This window comes from Molossus molossus, unplaced genomic scaffold (genome assembly GCF_014108415.1).
Source record: "Molossus molossus isolate mMolMol1 unplaced genomic scaffold, mMolMol1.p scaffold_m16_p_11, whole genome shotgun sequence".
NCBI classification, from domain to species: domain Eukaryota; kingdom Metazoa; phylum Chordata; class Mammalia; order Chiroptera; family Molossidae; genus Molossus; species Molossus molossus.
Window position 1 is genome coordinate 81,478,256 of NW_023425346.1, and position 18,244 is coordinate 81,496,499.

The 18,244-nt window shown below is 36.6% G+C and overlaps 1 protein-coding gene across 1 annotated transcript in view; it reads left to right on the forward strand.

The window, feature by feature from the left end:
* Positions 1-18,244, forward strand: part of ADAM23 (ADAM metallopeptidase domain 23) — a 161,658-nt gene that overhangs the window by 92,849 nt on the left and 50,565 nt on the right. Inside the window, exons 5-9 of the mRNA XM_036254350.1 lie at positions 3,411-3,493; positions 4,538-4,601; positions 11,924-11,996; positions 13,046-13,122; positions 15,058-15,123. Coding sequence (XP_036110243.1) covers positions 3,411-3,493; positions 4,538-4,601; positions 11,924-11,996; positions 13,046-13,122; positions 15,058-15,123 — 363 coding nt within the window. The remainder of the gene's footprint in view (positions 1-3,410; positions 3,494-4,537; positions 4,602-11,923; positions 11,997-13,045; positions 13,123-15,057; positions 15,124-18,244) is intronic.

Here is an 18,244-nt window from a genome sequence, read left to right on the forward strand (position 1 = left end):
GGTATAAATTTAGTAATTAGTACCTCAGAAAATCCTCTAATATGACTAATATTAATATTGAATTAGAATGTGCCAAACTACTTATAGTGCTTAATATAACTACACAATTAGATATTAGCACTTTTATAATGATAAACATAGGGATTGGATTTTACCTCAATTTTCATTTGAGGTTGAGAAAATATGGTGCTCCACATTTAAATACACAGGAAACTAAAACAGTTTTCTTCAGACAATATGCTGCCTTAATTAAAACAGGTAACAATGACCTTTATACCGAGAGAACATCACCCTTCAGTTTCCAGTGCAAGTGAATGAAAATAAAATCTAAGAAAGTAAAATCTAAGAAATATTTTCTGGGGGAAAATGAATATTTTTAGGAGTATCTGGAAAATACAGTTTTTCTTAGAAAGGTCAAGTAAGTATGCCAGTGTTTGTTATGCACTTCTAATAATCACCTGATTTAAGGGATCCTTTTGGTATTATGCAAAATGCTAAATAACCAGTATGTTGGAATTTACAGTTATCCATGACTGTTTTTAGAATCACGTGAAGAATCTGAACTTTAGTTGCAAAGTATTGACCTGGATTCTCAAACTGCTGAGATGTGTGATATCATTTGTCCTTATAAATTCCAAAGTTGAATATGCAAATAGAATCTGACATATTATAAACAGGTCAATATTTATATACGAGGTTGTTTTTTGAGAACTGAAAAGCAACTCTTTATAAAATATTATCAAGGTTATAATGCCAAATGTAGGCAACCAACATTGAAAATTTGTATTATACTTATTAAGAAGAAACAGGGTGAGTTGTTTGGGGAGTGGTCATTTGGTGTGTGGATGAACACCATTAGTCACTTTAAATAGCCTCTGAGGCTACTGTAATATAGTCTAATAAGCAGTGATCAGGATGACTGTAACTCATCAATAAAAAGTCAAAGTATTTCCAGAGTACTCTATTTAAAAAAACAAATAGGAATCTCCTGGTTAAAGAGTGTGGATTCAGTGCTTATATTTATCTATTTTCTCCCATAACCCACTTAGATAGCAGTTAAGAAATAAAAAAGGGCAAGACAAGGGGAGAAAAGACAGCAGATTAGAGGTATCCATAAAATTGTGGGAGAGAGAAAGCAGATGGATGAGGAATAACTCTCTGAGGTTTGAGCTTTTCTTGCTCTGGTAAATTATTCTGGGCAAGCCCAGAAGAAGCCGGCCAGCTCATGTGTGGCTTCACCCAGAAAGGCTCAGGAATTGAAGGCACATGAAAAAAGATTGGTTGAAAGTCTACATGGAGTCTGTTTAAATCCCTGATCTACTCCATACCTCATATAGCTAGGTGGCCATATCTTCTATATTCTGGTAGAAGAGCTCAGTTTTTAGAGAGATGTGGAAAGGATCGAATTATCCTAGAAATAACAGTTTCCCAGAACTGAAGTGCATGCATTTTCTTGATTTAAAGGTATAATAGAGTACCCAACACAATTAATGAGCAAAGACCTATACCAACACTTGTCATGAGATTTTATGAAAATGGGGATAAAGCCCAGCTGGAGTGGCTCAGTAGTTGAGCATCGACCCATGCACCATGAGGTTGCTGGTTCGATTTCCAATCAGGGCACATGCCCAGGTTGTGGGCCAAATACCCAGTGGGGGGTGTGCAGGAGGCGACCAGTCGATGTTCTCTCTCATCGATGTTTCTATCTCTCTCTCCTTCTTTCTTCCTCTCTCTCTAAAAATCAATAAAAAAGAAAAAAGACAAAATGCAAATAAATATAATTTCTAAAGTCTTCATGAAGGAGGAAAATAAAATTGGACAGAAAATAATTAACATAGAATTACATCCAACTTACAGTAGCAACATCAGAAGCAGTAAGACACATGTCATCAACATGATGAGAAAATAATTTCCAATCTAGAATTCTTTACTCACTCAAATGGTCACTCAAGTGTAAAGATAGAGAAAGAAAATTCATTTGTGCAAGTTCTTACAAATTTATCTCCCATGAACACTTTTTCAAGAAGGTACTAGAGGATGTGTGTTTCCAGAAAAGGGGAGGGTGAGACCATGAATGGAGAGGACATGGGGTCTAGGAATCAATCTAGTCGGGGTGGTGGTGGTGTGTGTGTGTGAAGGGAGCTCCCGGGGTGATGTTCCAGAGAAGTCCTGGTTGGTGGGTGTGCATCAGGCCTCGCAAGAGGTCGAAGGGAAATCTTAAGGGTGTCTCTAGGAACAAAATGGATATGATAAATGACCTAATGTGTATGACCACAGGAGAAGAGTGGTAAATAACATTTTAGATAATGAGGGCTATTAAATACATGGGAAAATCAGCAAACAAGAAAACGAAGCAAAAGTTCTTGAAAAAATGAAGGATGGAGCAAGAGAGAACGTGTGATCACAGTGGCACAGCTGGGCACAGTATTTGCATAGCTGTAATATAAACACTAAATATCAATTTTCCCCAAACTGGTGATGTGTATCAGAATGTACTGGGGACAAGAGGGGGTTTTAAAATTCTATATTAGGAAGATCATTTCTAAAGTGAAATAAATCAGGACATAAGAGTATAAATATTCCCTTCAGAAATACAAACATAAACAATGGAAGAAGCAGTTAGAGTGTTTCAAATGATGCTGTGGAGGTGGGGAGAGAGGGGGAAAGGACATGGCTATATTAAAAAAAAAAATAGCCCTGGCCAGTTTGGCTCAGCGGTTAGAGTGTCGGCTTGAGGTCCAGAGAGACCCGGGTTCGGTTCCCGCTAAGGGCACGTGCCTTGGTTGCAGTTTGTCCCCGGCCCTGGTTGGGCCATGCGGGAGGCAGCCACTCGATGTGTTCCTTTCACATCGATGTTTCTCTCTCTCTCTCTCTTCCTCTCTCTCACTCCCACTCTATCTGAACAACAACAACAACAACAAAAAAAAAGGAAAAATGTTCTCAGGTGAGGATAAAAAAAAAAATAGGCCTTTGTAGTTACTATTTGATTTTGAAAACTAAGTTGTATATTATTTCCAAAAAATTTTAAAAAGGAAATAATGTTTTATGTAATTTTCCATAAGCAATGATGATAAATAACAGCATTGAAGTCTCTCCTTAGTTAGGCAGAAGACCTTATTCCAAAACAATGTCTGTTAAGTACCTATTCCCGTATATACTTAAGAAAGGTCTATAAGTTGTACCAGTTGCATTGGTGTCTTATTCCCATAAAGCCTTTTCTCCATTAAATTTTATATACACATGCTCGTTATAGGAAAGTTGAAGACTTGCCTAACATTCTTTGAGATTTCATATTAACCAGGAGGTATTTCTAGGTCCTTTCTCGCAGTGGTTTTGCTTTATAGGAGTGTCCCAAAAGGTGGATCATGATGCAGAAAGCGCATCTCTCAGTGAAATCTTCTGCGTTGCAGGGCGGAGAGCACTGTTACTACCACGGAAGCATCCGAGGTGTCAAGAACTCCAGGGTGGCTCTGTCGACCTGCAACGGACTTCAGTACGTGGGACTCTCGTTCGGAGAATGAACTTGCTTTCATCAGCCATCCTTCCTGTCTTTTCTGTCACAGATATGTATTGTAGTGCCTCTTCTGTGCCAGTCACGTGTTAGGGACTGGATATGGAGTAGTGAACGAGGGCGCCGTCTCTGCTCCGAGATTAGACAAATGATTGCGCAGATTAATATTTAATTTGCGTTTTTGGTAGCAGCTGTGAGGGGAAGGACAGGGGCTCATCAGGTGACCTAACCTAGACCCAGGAAGGTTTCCCAGAGGTGGGTGCTGGAGGACTTATCTGTCGGATTAGAATTGAGGATAACCAGGAGTTGGCCAGGTAGGGCGTGTGTGAAAAGGAGGAGCTCATGCATCGGCTTTGAGGCAGGCTTTAAAAAACATCTGTAGGCACATTTAGACCCAAATACAGAACACGTTATATAAAGATCTATTTGTGCTCATGTGAGGAAAAAGGATCTTGAAAATCTTATCTTTGCACATAATAAAAAGTCCTGTATCTCTGAAAATTAAATCTAATTTCAGCACAGTCATTCTGCTTAGTGGAAATTCACAACTTGCAAGCACAAAGAGCCTTCTATTTGCCTATTCAGAATCAGATGGTTTTAGATTATTGTTATACAAGAAGAACCTGACTATTTTCTTATAGGTGATTCTGGATTTGTATAACAAGAAATTTAAACTAGTCATGCATTATTCTGGAATAATAACTTGCAATACTGGAACTGTACAAATGGTCCAATCCCAGGTTAATCTTCTAAGTTGTCTATTTAATTTCAAAAATTAATTATATCTGGTATAATTTGTATGCTCTTGTACACTTTTTGCACCTTGTGTAGCCTATATGCTATCTGGTATAGTGTGGGGACCACCATGGGATTCCATAAAAATATATGGGTTAGATTTGAGACAGTATAAAGTATTTATTTAGATCTACTCTTTGTTTTGAAAGATGCAATATGCAGCTTCCCTCCTGTTTCTTGCTCTTTGCTATAATCGTTCATTCTCTCCTTGTGTGGTTTCTTGCGTTGCAGTGGTATGTTTGAAGATGATACCTTTGTGTATATGATCGAACCCCTGGAGCTGATTCATGATGAGGTAAGTCTGGCTGTGACATGAGTTTCCTTATGGTGTTTTGTTCTTTCCACATCTTTGCCTTTGAGCATGGTATTTCAGTGTGCATTTATGCACGGTACCTGTTTCACACTTAGAATGACTTCATGACATTTGAAGCTTAAGTTGCATGTCCCAGGCCACACACTAGGAAGGGTGATAAGACGCAACAGACTTAGGTTTTCTGAAGTGAAAGGCAGTCTTTCCAGGCTACAGAGAGAGCAGAGAGGACATTTTGTTTTGTATAGACCAACTTTTTTTCCTCTAAACTAGCTTTTTATAAAAAAAAAAATTGACTTAAATGTAACTCATGAATCCATAAAAATCCTAGAAGAGACTGTAGGCAACAAAATTTCAGACATCATACGCGGTAGAATTTTTACTGACACATCACCTAAGGCAATAGAAACAAAGGAGAAAATGTACACATGGGACTACATCAAACTCAAAAGCTTCTGCACAGCAAAAGATACAATCATCAAAACGGAAAGGCTACCCACTGTATGGGAGAGCATAATTGCCAATGATATATCAGATAAGGGGTTAATTTCCAATACATATAGAGTGCTCATACAACTCCACAAAAGGAAGACAAAGAATCCAATTAAAAAATGGGCAGAGGACCTAAATAGACACCTCTCCAAACAGGACATACAAATGGCTAAGAAACATGAAGAAATGCTCATCATCACTAATCATCAGAGAGATGCAAATTAAAACAACAATGAGGTATCACCTCACACCTGTCAGAATGGCTGCCATCAACAAATCATCAAACAACAAGTGTTGGCGAGGGTGTGGAGAAAAGGGAACTCTAGTGCACTGCTGGTGGGAATGCAGACTGGTGCAGCCACTATGGAAAACAGTATGGTGTTACCTCAAAAAATTAAAAATTGAACTTCCATTTGACCCAGTGATCCCACTTCTAGGAATATACCCTAAGAAGCCTAAAACTCCAATCAGAAAGAATATATGTACCCCCATGTTTGTAGCAGCACTATCTACAATAGCTAAGATCTGGAAACAGCCCAAGTGTCCATCAGTAGACGAATGGATCAAAAAGCTGTGGTACATATACACAATGGAGTACTACGCAGCTGTAAGAAAGAAAGATCTCTTATCCTTTGAGACTACATGGAGGGACCTGGAAAGTATCATCCTAAGTGAAACAAGCCAAACAGAGAAAGACAAGTTTCATATGATCTCACTTATTTGTGGAATATAATGAACATAACAGTCTGAGGAATGGGGTAGTCCCAGAGACGCGGAAGTGGGGTACAGACTGACAATCCCCTAAAGAGGGGGGTGGTGGGGGAGAGATAAACCACAGAACTTATGTGCATTTATGCAAGAACAGTGGACATGGACAACAAACTGGGGAAAGGGCAGGGAGGGAGAGGGAGGGGGGAATCAGTGGGGGAAAAGGAGAAACATCTGTAACAAAAATTAATTAATAAAAAAAATTGATTTTAGAGAGAGGAAGGGGAAAGGAGAGAGAGAGAGAGAGAGAGAGAGAGAGAGAGAGAGAGAGAGAGAGAGAAACATCAATGTGAGAGAGAAACATTGGTTGCCTCCTGCACGTGCCCTGACCTGGGATCGAACGCAACTTAGGTATGTGTCCTGACCTGGAATCAAACCCACCACCATTTAGTGTATGGGACAAACTTCCAATCAACTGAGTCACACTGGCCAGGGCTAAACTAGCTTTTATTCTCACCTCTTTTTTAGATATTTGTTTGTTTGTTTTTTAATCCTCACCTGAAGATATTTTTCCATTTATCTTCAGATAGAGTGGGAGGGAAGGAGGAAGGGAGGAAGGGGGGGGGGGAGAGAGAGAGAGAGAGAGAGACAGAGAGAGAGAGAGAGAGAGAGAGAAACATCTATTTATTGCCTCATGCACGACCCCAACCAGGGCCAGGGACGAACTACAACCAAGGCACGTGCCCTTGGCCAGAATCGAACCCTGGACTCTTTGGTTTGTGGCTGATGTTCTAACCACTGAACCAAACTGGCCAGGGCTTCTTTAGATATTTATACAACTGTTAAGCATGTACTTAACTTTTAGTGAGTCGAAGAATCTTCAATGGGGAAATTTGTGGGCTGAACTATGTTTACATTATATAATATTTAGGTTTCTTCAGAGGTAGGGAAGGTAATAATGTTTAGAGTTATTCACAGTCCAGCAACTAGCTAAGAAATCATGAGGATATTATGCTAAATGAAATAAGTCAGGCAGACAAAAAGAAATACTTATGATCTCACTTATCTGTAGGATCTAAAAAAAAACTTAACTCATAGAAATAGAAAACAGATTAGTGGTTACTAGAGGCCAACGGGAAATGGGTGAAGATGGCCAAAAGGTACACTCTTCTAGATATAAGATAATTAAGTTCTGGGAGTATACTGTACATCATGGTGTCTATAGTTAACAATATTGAATATTTGAAAGTTGCTGAGGCAGTAGATCTTAAAAGTTCTCATCACAAGAAAGAATTTTGCTTTGTGTGAGGCGATGGCTGTTACTAAACTTATTGTGGAGATCATTTTGCAACATATATCAAATTATTATATTGTACACCTTAAACTTATACCATATTATATGTCAATTATATCTCAATACACTCTAATAATGTTGCTCACTAATAGTATGTAACCAAACTTAAATTTGATCTATGTTCATCAAATACTGTAATGAGAGTTTACTACATGTTGGGTACTATTTTAGGTGTTGGGGATAAAATGGTGAACAAAACAGACATAGAGCCTGAGCCTAATGTATTTTATAGTCTACAGGGGCAGACAGGAATAAAACAGGATGGATTATAATTACATACAGTATACTGGCCAGTGATACATGCTAAGGATTAAAAATGAAGCCAGGTGGAGTTAAACCTTCATGTTAACTATCCAGGGAAGGGCACAATGAGATAGTAGTTTTGAATGAAGACTTTCAGGAAACGAGAGAGCTGGAACATTTCAGGAGAAGAGCAGACGCAAAGGCCCTGAGGCAGGTCTGTTCCCAGTGTGTTGTAGGAACTTTGAGGAGCCCGGGTTGGAGAGGAGTGGAAAGGGGGGTTGGTAGGAGATGAAGGCATTGAGAGGTAACAGTAGGGAAGTCATGCCGATGAGAAGCACTGATGCTGGGAAAATATTTTGAGAGTGGTAAGAGTCAGAATATTGCCATCATTTGATGGGGAGCAGAGAATGTGTTTTATCTTTAGAGATTTCAAATGTAGATAAATACCTTTTGAAACAGGTAATAGTCATATAGGTTATTGATAATAACAGTTGAACCTTTAATTTCTTTGCTGCGGCAATGTATGTATGAATATAGGGTAAGTTTCAAATTTGAGACAGAAAAGTAATTGAATTTTAAATGGTAAATGTGTGAATAATTCTGTATCATATTTCAACTTGTAACTATACAAATTAACAGATAATGAGACAACCCCACCTAGATAAAGACATTTTGATTAAGTAAAATGTTTCCCGTACTCCAGTGGTAGGTAGATAACCTGTATATAGCAAAATTGACTTGTTCAGCAAAAAATTAACTTTGATTTCTGGCATTAATTAATAACCCTGTTATCCAACAGAACAAGACAAAAAAAAAATTAACAACTGCCTGCCCTGGCCGGTATGGCTCAGTTGGTTGGAGCATCGTCCTATATGCCAAAAGGGGGTGGGTTCAATTCCTGGTGAGGGCACATACCTAGATTGTGGGTTTGATATCGGTCAGGGCACTTGTGGAAGGCACTGGATCAATGTTTCTCTCTCACATTAGTGTTTCTCTCTCTTTCCCGTTTTCTCTCTTTAAAATAAATTTAAAAAAAAAAAACCCTAAAAACTCCCTAAGCCTTAGAGTTTTGAAATATGTAAAATGAGATAATTTTTCAAGACATCCCTTACTAGGGCAATTTTATAGATTTGATGAATTAATAAATATATGTGACTTTATCTAGTCACATATATTGTTGAAGAAATTTATAAATATAAGCTGCTATTATCCTAATGTTAATAGCATTGCTTTTGTGTTTTTATGCCCATAATTATATTCTTCTGGGGTTGATGGTTACATGCTTAATGCCTTTTCTTTTTTTTTTGTCTTCTTTCTTACTGCCTACCTTTTTTTCCAATTTTTATTTTATTTTTTTTCAATTACAGTTGATATTCAATATTATATTAGTTTCAGGTGCATAGTGGTTAAACATTTATATAACTTACAAAGTGATCCTCTTGATAAGTTTAGTACCCATTTGGCATCATACATAGTTATTACAATATTATTGACTCTATTCTCTATGCGGTACTTGACATCCCAATGACCATTTTGTAACTACCAATTTGTACTTCTTAATCCCTTCTCCTTTTTCACTCACCCTCCATCCCTCCCATCTGGTAACCATCAGTCTGTTCTCTGCATCTGTGAGTCTGTTTCTGTTTTGTTTGTTTGTATATTTTGTTTTTGAGTTTCTACGTATAAGCGAAATCATAAGGTATTTGTCTTTCCCTGTCTGACTTATTTCACTTCATGTAACAGTTTGTCCTCATCTTCTCCACCAGTGGAGGGAAAGGAACAGTACTTAAAACTTTAAATTAGTCAGTTTCTAGACCCTGAATAACCACAACAATCTTGAAAGAGAAGGACAAAGTAGGTGGGATCACAATACCAGATATCAGGTTATACTACAAAGCCACTGTAATCAAAACAACTTGATACTGGCACAAGAATAGGCATATACATCAGTAGAACAGAACAGAGGATCCAGAAATTGACCCAAGACATGCTCAATTAATATTTGACAAAGGTGTTGGGAAAATTGGACAGCTACATGCAAAAAAAGAAAAAAAAATGAAACTAGACCACCAATTTATACCATGCACAAGAATAAACTGAAAATGGATAAAAGACTTAAATGTGACTCGTGAATCCATAAAAATCCCAGAAGAAAATGTAGGCAACAAAATTTCAGACATCACACACAGCAGAATTTTCACTGATACGCCTAAGGGAAGAGAAACAAAGGAAAAAACACATGGGACTACATCAAACTAAAGCTTTCACACAGCAAAAGAAACAACCATCAAAATGGAAAGGGAACCCACTGTATGGGAGAGTATAATTACCAATGATACATCAGATAAGGGGTTAATTTCTAAAATATATAGAGTACTCAAACAGCTCAACAAAAAGAAGACAAAGAATCCAGTTAAAAAGGGCAGAGGAACTAAATAGACATCTCTCCAAAAACGACATACAAATGGCCAAGAGATATATGAAAAAATTCTCAACGTCACTAATCATCAGAGAGATGCAATTTAAAATGACTATGAGGTATCACCTCACACATGCCAGAATGGCTGCCATCAACAAATCATCAAACAACAAGTGTTGGCGAAGGTGTGGAGAAAAGGGGACTCTGGTGCACTGCTGGTGGGAATGCAGACTGGTGCAGCCACTATGGAAAACAATATGGTGTTTCCTCAAAAAATTAAAAATTGAACTGCCATTTGACCTGGTGATTCCACTTCTAGGGATACATCCTAAGAAGCCTGAAACACCAGTCAGAAAAAATATATGCACCTGTATGTTCATAGCAGCACTATTTACAATAGCTAATATCTGGAAACAGCCCAAGAGTCCATCAATAGATGAATGGATATAAAAGCTGTGGTACATATACACAATGGAATACTATGCAGCTGTAAGAAAGAAAGATCTCTTATCCTTTGAGATGACATGGAGGGACTTGGAGAGTATTATGCAAAGTGAAATAAGCCAGTCTGAGAAAGACAAATACCACATGATCACACTTATTTGTGGAATATAATGAACAAAATAGACCCAGAGACATGGAAAGGAGTAAGGTTCAGACTAACAGACCTCAGAGGAGGCAGGTGTGGGTGGGGGGAGATAAACCAAAGAACTGACATGCATATATGCATAATCAATGGACATAGACAACAGTGCTGTGTATGGTGGGTGGGGGCGGGATCAGGAGGAGGATGTCTGGGGGGAAAAAGGAGAAACATCCTGTAACAAAATTAATTAATTAATTAAAATAAATAAATTAGCCAGTTTTTAAAACTATTGCTAATCCAGTGGTGAGTCTCATTTCATTACTCTAGCTATCTTTCCACCTGTTACCAGAATTATGAGTTTACTGTACTCTAATTTAGTTATTTTTGATGTTTTATTTATTATTATTATTGTTATTAATTTTAGTATACTCTATAATAAGTCAAATAATAAGGATGGGGTGTTTCTAATGAGAATTCGTTATATTTTAAGTAGTAAATGAATAATTAAAACTTAATTATTGTAAGTCTTTAATGTAATCTATTAAGAACACCTTTTAAAAACGATTTTTCCGATTATAAAACTGATATATTGTAGGAATTTTTGAAAAGCAAAATAAACAAAAATTTACCTAAATAGTAATTATGTATTGTACATCCCCCAGAAATAACTTCTCTTCACTTTTTAGTATACATTCTTCCAGTTTTCCAATGATATAGTCCCAAATACTGAATAAATAAATTAGATCATTATTTTGTAATATAACTTAACTTCAGTAATGTGTCTCTCTGAGCTTCCATATTTTTATTTGTAAAAGGGGGATAAACTATGCACTGTATGGAGCTCTCATGAGGATTAAATTGCGTCATGTGTTCATTAACAGTGCCCAGCACTTGTCCTATGCACTCAGTAATGGGAGCTAATAGTGATAATAGTAATGGAAATAAGACATTTCTAGAAGTGTGATTTCTAGAGCAGGTATATTAATATTTTCAAGGCTGTTGATAGAATTGTTAAATTTCTCTTTGAACAATGCTACCAATTTTCTCCTACCAGCAGTGTGTAAGAGTGCTTTTTGCCTTGTAGCTATAATTAACTTTGGTTATCATAATTTTTGAACCTTTGCCAACTTGGAGGCACAAATTTGTATATCTATAAAAATATTTTCCATTTTGAAGGAATATTAGGTTATTCATCATTTTTTCATATATTCATTGACCATTTCTGTTTCTTGTGAATATCCTATTCGTGGCTTTGGAGAAAGCTAAAACTTAAGAGTAGCTAATAAAAAACTATTGCTTTTATCTGAACTGCAACAATTGGATGATGCTCTATTTTATGTAAAATTAAAGTTTCAATACAACATACACTTTTCATTCTTGATAGCTAAAACATTAGCGTATAAACTTCCCCATTTTAGAAAGGAATCATGAAAGTTCTAGCACTGTTTCATAGAGACATAATCACATCTTGCTTTTCAATTATCTACAATTTTATTTTGTTTCAGAAAAGCACAGGGCGACCACATATAATCCAGAAAACCTTGGCGGGACAATATTCTGAGCAAATGAAGAATCTCAGTAAGTTTTAATTCAAACAGCCATTCTATTTTGTGTAACAGGAGCTATGCCTGGGTGGAACTTGGTAGGCCGGATGGCTTGTTGGGAAGCACAATTAACTTGAGGTCGGGAGTAATCAGGGTGGGTGGGCAGTAGGGTGAACGGTGGCTTTCATGCAATGAGGTATAGAGAGACTGAAAAATGAAGTCCAGGAATAAGGCTGTGTTAGCAACCAGAGAGAATAGCCAAATTTAACTGAATAATTTCCAATGAGGGTCATCCTTAAATTTCCCTGGCAGTTTACTGCTCTTCAGCCAATGTGTTGTGTCTCTCTTATGCTCTGCTCCTGAGGCATCCGAAGCTGGCTGATTTGCAAAAGCTTTTTTGGGGTTATTGCAGTATGTGATGTTACTGCTTCTGTAGATTAATGCCAAAAGTCATTGATAATTTATGTAAAAGCTTATGGCATACATTATTGATTTATTTTTTGTGCGGGTTCCCTTTTCTCCATAACCTCTCTGTCTAACACTTGTTATTACCTGTCTTGTTGGTAATAGCCATTTTAAAAGGTGCGAGGTGATATCTCATTGTAGCCTTTTTTTTTTTTTTTTTTTTTTTTAGTGTTGAAAGTATTACAGATGTCCTCCTCTTTTCCCCACTGACCCCCCTCCTTCCACTCCCACCCCCCTCCTGCCTTCCCCAGCCTAATGTTCCTGTTGATTGGTTGTGCATATATAATATGCATGTAAGTTCTTTCGGTTATCCCTTCCCACCCCTCCCACCCCCCATCCCTCTGAGGTTTGTCAATGAATTAATAACAGAATTCTCATGTTTTTTGATGATATTTAGAAGAAAATTGTGTTTGAATTATATTATAATTTAATTGAACTATATTTGTGACTGTGGGAATGTGAAATGTTTAATGATCAGTGTACATTTTTCACCTCAATTTTGCTTTGAGATGAAATCTGCTATCCAGGCTGCTATTCCTTCATAGACCATTTGAAGCACATGCTCCCATGGAAGGGCAGTCGAGCAAACATTTTGATATTCCTCTTTCTCTCACTCAGATGTGGACAGCAGTGCTCAGTGGCCCTTTCTGTCTGAATTGGGGTGGCTGAAGAGGAGGAGGAGGAGGGCCGTGAATGTGAGTGTGGCATGAGCCACAGGTGGGCCCTTTCACTCCGCAAAGTGTCGCCTGTCATCACACAGTCCTAAGTGTACCTGAAACTCTCTGGAGTTGGGCCACTTCCTCTCACACACAAAAAACAACAAACCCCAAGCCCCCAAAGCCCTGTAAATTGAGTTTTATAGGCATATTGCTTTTTATTCAGCTTTCCCTATTAGAGACAACAAATTGATTATGGCGTTCTATGAACCCAGATGTCACGTAAGGAATGTATTGTTTTAGCTCTATTTTCAAATGAAAATTGTAGTGCATTTTTTTTCTATTGAAAATATAACAGACTTAAAAAAATATGGCTTATAGAACATATAAAACATTTCTGTTCACAAGAGAAATAGAGGAAGGAGTTAGGTTTTTAAATGTTGGCAGATCACGCTTATTTTTAATTCCTTCAAATTAAAAACTCTGTTATACCAAACTTTGAAGCTGGATGTGTTTTTCTGAACAGAATGAGTCTATTTAACCATTAGTATTGTGATAGTCACTAAATAAGAATCATGTAATTATATAATCAACAATTGTCTTTTGGCTCCCATGTATTGATAAATGTATAGAGGCTTTGTAACTGAAATTCTATTCCTAGTCTTTTTCATAATAGATTAGAGAGCTGTAATGATCAGGACTGTCTAGTAATTACATGGTGAATGCTATGTAACTGAGAATTAATTCCACAGCATATAGATTACATGGTAATTTACTAGATAACTTAATGAGTAATTATATTTGAAATTGCACATTTTAGATAATGTTTTGGTAAATGTATTTTTTGTGTGAAAAAAATTAGACCTCCAGCCATCAAAAACTTAGTTGCAGTTTAAATCACCCTCTTTTTTATGATCCTGTCTTTTTATTATGGTGATTATAGATACAGTTGTTTTTTTTTTTTTTTAATTAGAGATACCTTTTTGCATACTCTTGAAGATATGGTTGGTAATAATGTTTTATATAGGCTAATGAAATTTCACTAAAGTTTACCTCTATCAAATATAAACTGATCAATGACCTTGTAGTTTTCTAACTATGAAAAAGAAGTAGAAGTCCAAATAAAGGCTAAAATACTTAGCCCTTGTTCTTAACAGATTATCTAATAATAATGAAAATTTGGAAGAATTTAGAATATTGTAGTTATTAATGTTTGTTCCTGTGAAAAGTTGTATGTTTAAGAATTAGCACATTATTATTAGAATTTTATTCCATTGAGTTAAGGTTTCTATTTTACCACATGGATACCCTTTTTAGATGTACTCTGCTATTCTTGTTTAATGAGTTTTACATAGGGTTTCCTTGAAGTTTTAAATAGATATGAATAGCCCAGCCAGTATAGCTCAGTGGTTGAGCACTGACTCATGCACCAGGAGGTCGCTGGTTCGATTCCCAGTCAGGACACATGCCCAGGTTATGGACCTGATCCCCAGTGAGGGGCATGGAGGAGGTGGCCAGTTGATGTTCTCTCTCATCGATGTTTTCATTTCTCTCTCCCTCTCCCTTCCTCTCTGTCTAAAAATCAATAAAGGAAAAAAAATTTAAATGGATACAAATATTTTTATCACATCTTAATGTCAGAGAAATTGAGATTATTTATTTTAACAGAATTATACTGTACATTTTTCTGTAAAATATTTTTATATATAAAAATCATATAAAAACAACATGGGTTCTCTATCTTGACAAGTACTTTAATGATAGTTAAATACATTTCTTTTCTGAATAGTTGAATGTTTACTCATATTTTTTGGTCACTTTTTTTTTTTCTATTTCCCTGCACAAGTTTCTTTAAGGATGTTTATAAAATAGCCAGCAAAGAGTTCATCTGAAATCCAAAGTCACTCTACAGCTGAACAGTCATCATCAGAGATGGTGCTATTACCTCTGACTGAATATTTTTATTTCCCACAGCCATCTCGTGGTGTGTTTGAAGAAATGAAATATTTGGAACTTATGATTGTTAATGATCACAAAACGGTAAGAGTATAGAATCAATGGGTTTTTGACCCAACAGCTTACTTGAGAAAGAATACACTTCACTTTATATTCAATTATTATTTGTTATTTATTAAAGCTAAGATATTTAAATGCTTTATTTTTGGAAACATTAAATGGCTTCATTTATTTCATGGTGTTTGGAACACTGGGTTTTAGAGAAGTTTTAGAACGCTCAACTTCCTCTGTTTAATAATGATTGTAATTGGTGGATTTAACTTGGTGTGGCATCTTTCACCTCATTTAAAATTCTTATTCTCTACTTTTCTCCATCTGTGTATTCGATCACTGCTTTCCAATTTTATTCCATGTGTTTTTTGTGCTAGCATGTTATTTTTTCTTATAAATTATTATGATTTATAGCAGATATAGGAGATAAGCATATGTAATAAAGGTATGCCCCTAAAGACCTCCTCGGAAAGATGAACCATCTTGTGTTCTTTTGTCAAAGTAAAATGTGATTCAGTGTGATTTTAAATAACACTTAAAGATACATGCAGTTCTGGCCAGTGTGGCTCAGTTGGTTGGGTGTCGTCCCATGTACCAAAAGGTTGCCAGCTCAGTTCCGATCAGGGCACATGCCAGGGTCTCTGGCTCCGTCCCCAGTAGAGGGTGTGCAGGAGGCAGCCTACTGATGTTTCGATCTCTGTTTCCTTCTCACGTTGATATTTCTCTCTTTCCCCCTCTCCCTTCCTCTCTCTCTAAAAATCAATAAAAATTCTTAAATGAAAAAGTTATCACCCTCCATTGCCTTCTTGAAGATAAAATAGAAACTTTCTTAACCATACTCTCCTTAACCACTTAACCATTTCTCTCTCTTTTTTAATCCTCACCCAACAATATGCTTTTCATTGATTCTAGACAAACAGAGAGGGAGAGAGGGAGAGAGGGAGAGAGGGAGAGCCCATTGTTGAGATAGAAACACGGATCGTTTGCCTCCCATATTCACCTGGACCAGGATCAAACCCGAAACCTGAGTATGTGCCCAAACAGAAATCAAACCTGCAGCCTTTATGTGCAGGAGGACTCTAACCTACTGAGCCACGCCAGCTCACGGTTACCCATTTCTCATAAAATCTCTTGGCTGAAGCCTAGAGCGTTCTAAAAAGTTTTGGTCAGTAGACTATTTGCTAGTATACTGAAAACTTTTGGTATGCTAGGAAATGTTTGACACCTGGCTCTTAAAAAAAAAAAGCCTGATTTAAAAAACTGAACTAGAATAATTTACATCTGTTTTTCAGTATCTGGAGATTTGCTATTGGGCTTTGGAATAATCATCCCACTGAGAGTACTCATCTAGATGAGGCTGCACAGTTATGTTGATAACTGTCACCCTTGGGTCGAAAATCAAGCTCTGATTTTTTTCCCCTCAGAAAACAAATTTCTTAAGGATTGTATTTGTTTAGGAAGAAAAGACAAATTTGGCACTTTAAATTGAAACTATTTTCAGTAATCAGAACATGTGAAAGTAAGTTTTATCATACATGGAGATTGGATGTTTTTATTTGTATACAAAATTAGTTCTCAGTCATGCAAGAAATAGAAATATTTCCCTACATTTACATTTAAGCTTATCTCTTTAATTCAAAGTAATCTAGTATTGGCTTCCTGAAAAAAAAAATACTGATATCTTATTTAGAACAAGCATCATATTATCAGTGGGTTTCATTAGACCAAAAAACAAACAAACAAACAAAAAAACTCTCAATTTCCTAGAAAGCATCTTAGTAGCTGGCTGGTAGAACCTAATTTGTGAGTGGATTATAGCCTTGATAAGGGTTGGCAAATATTTCGTTGAGCCAGTAATCTAAAAATAAATATTAAATACCTTATTCTAATAAAAAAATGGTTGAAATATTTTAAAGTGCACAAAAAACATGTTTCCCTTACATTTTTGCTCTATCCTTATGTGTAAATCGGTAAGTGAAAATGTAATAACTCAAATATTTTTCAATTTAAACCTCATTTGGTTTTTCTTATTTAAAAACCATTATATGTTATTTTTTAATTTTTATTTTTTAATTACATTCAGTAGTTTACATTCAATATTATATTAGTTTCAGATTACAGCTTATTGAAAAACCATTATATTTTATAGGCACCTAACAAATTAAGAGTTCTCATTAATAATCACGATTTATTAGGAATATACATAAACTCTTTTATAAGAATCATTAACTAAACAAATGTATTTCCTCTCTCAACCCAGAGTGGGTACTGCATTCCAGTTGTATGATCTGGGCTATTTTTATTTGGCCTCCCTGAGCCTCACTTTCCACATTTATAAAATGGGGATAATAAAACCCACCTAATAGGGTTAAGAGGGACAAATGTTTCTTGTAGGAGAAAGAGTTATCATAGATCCTAGTAAATCCTAGGTGTTCAATTAGATGGAAGTTCAAGTGGACAAATCCAGTGTCATGGTGTGTCCTCACCTTGCTCGTCCCCCTCTCAGCAACACCGGGCACAGTTGATGATTCTCTCCTATTTGAAACATTCTCATTTCGCAGCTTCTAATACACGACAGCTCTCCCACCGCACTAGCCATTTCTTCGTAGTCATCTGACCTCTAGAATTACAGGAGTGCCCCACAGCTTGGTTTGGGGCTCTCTTTTCTTTCTCCAACTCTCCCCCAAAGTGACCACTTCCATTCTTAAGTCTTCAAATAATGTGACTTGAAATTCATCAATCTTTATACTGCTAGCCTTCTGAGTTCCATAGTTACATACTCAATGGCTTACTTGACACCTGTACTTCAGTGTTGAATAGGCATCTCACATTTACCATTTCTGAATCGGAACTTTCCTGGGTCCTGAATGGCCTTTCTGGAGCCTTTCTCATCATTTTAGATAGCACCACCATCTCCACAGCTACCCAAGTTCAAAACCTAGGAGACCTCTCTATTCTCCTCTCTTCTCACCTTTCCCAGCCTATACAGATGTCCAGCCTTCGTTATCTTTTACCTGGATTATGGCAATAATTTCCCAAGAGGTCTCTGTTTATATTTTTGAACCTCTTTAATTCACTGACCTCATAGCAGGCACAGGGATCTTTCAAAAAAAATTCAAGACTTGGAAATTGTAAACATGAAATAAATGAAAAT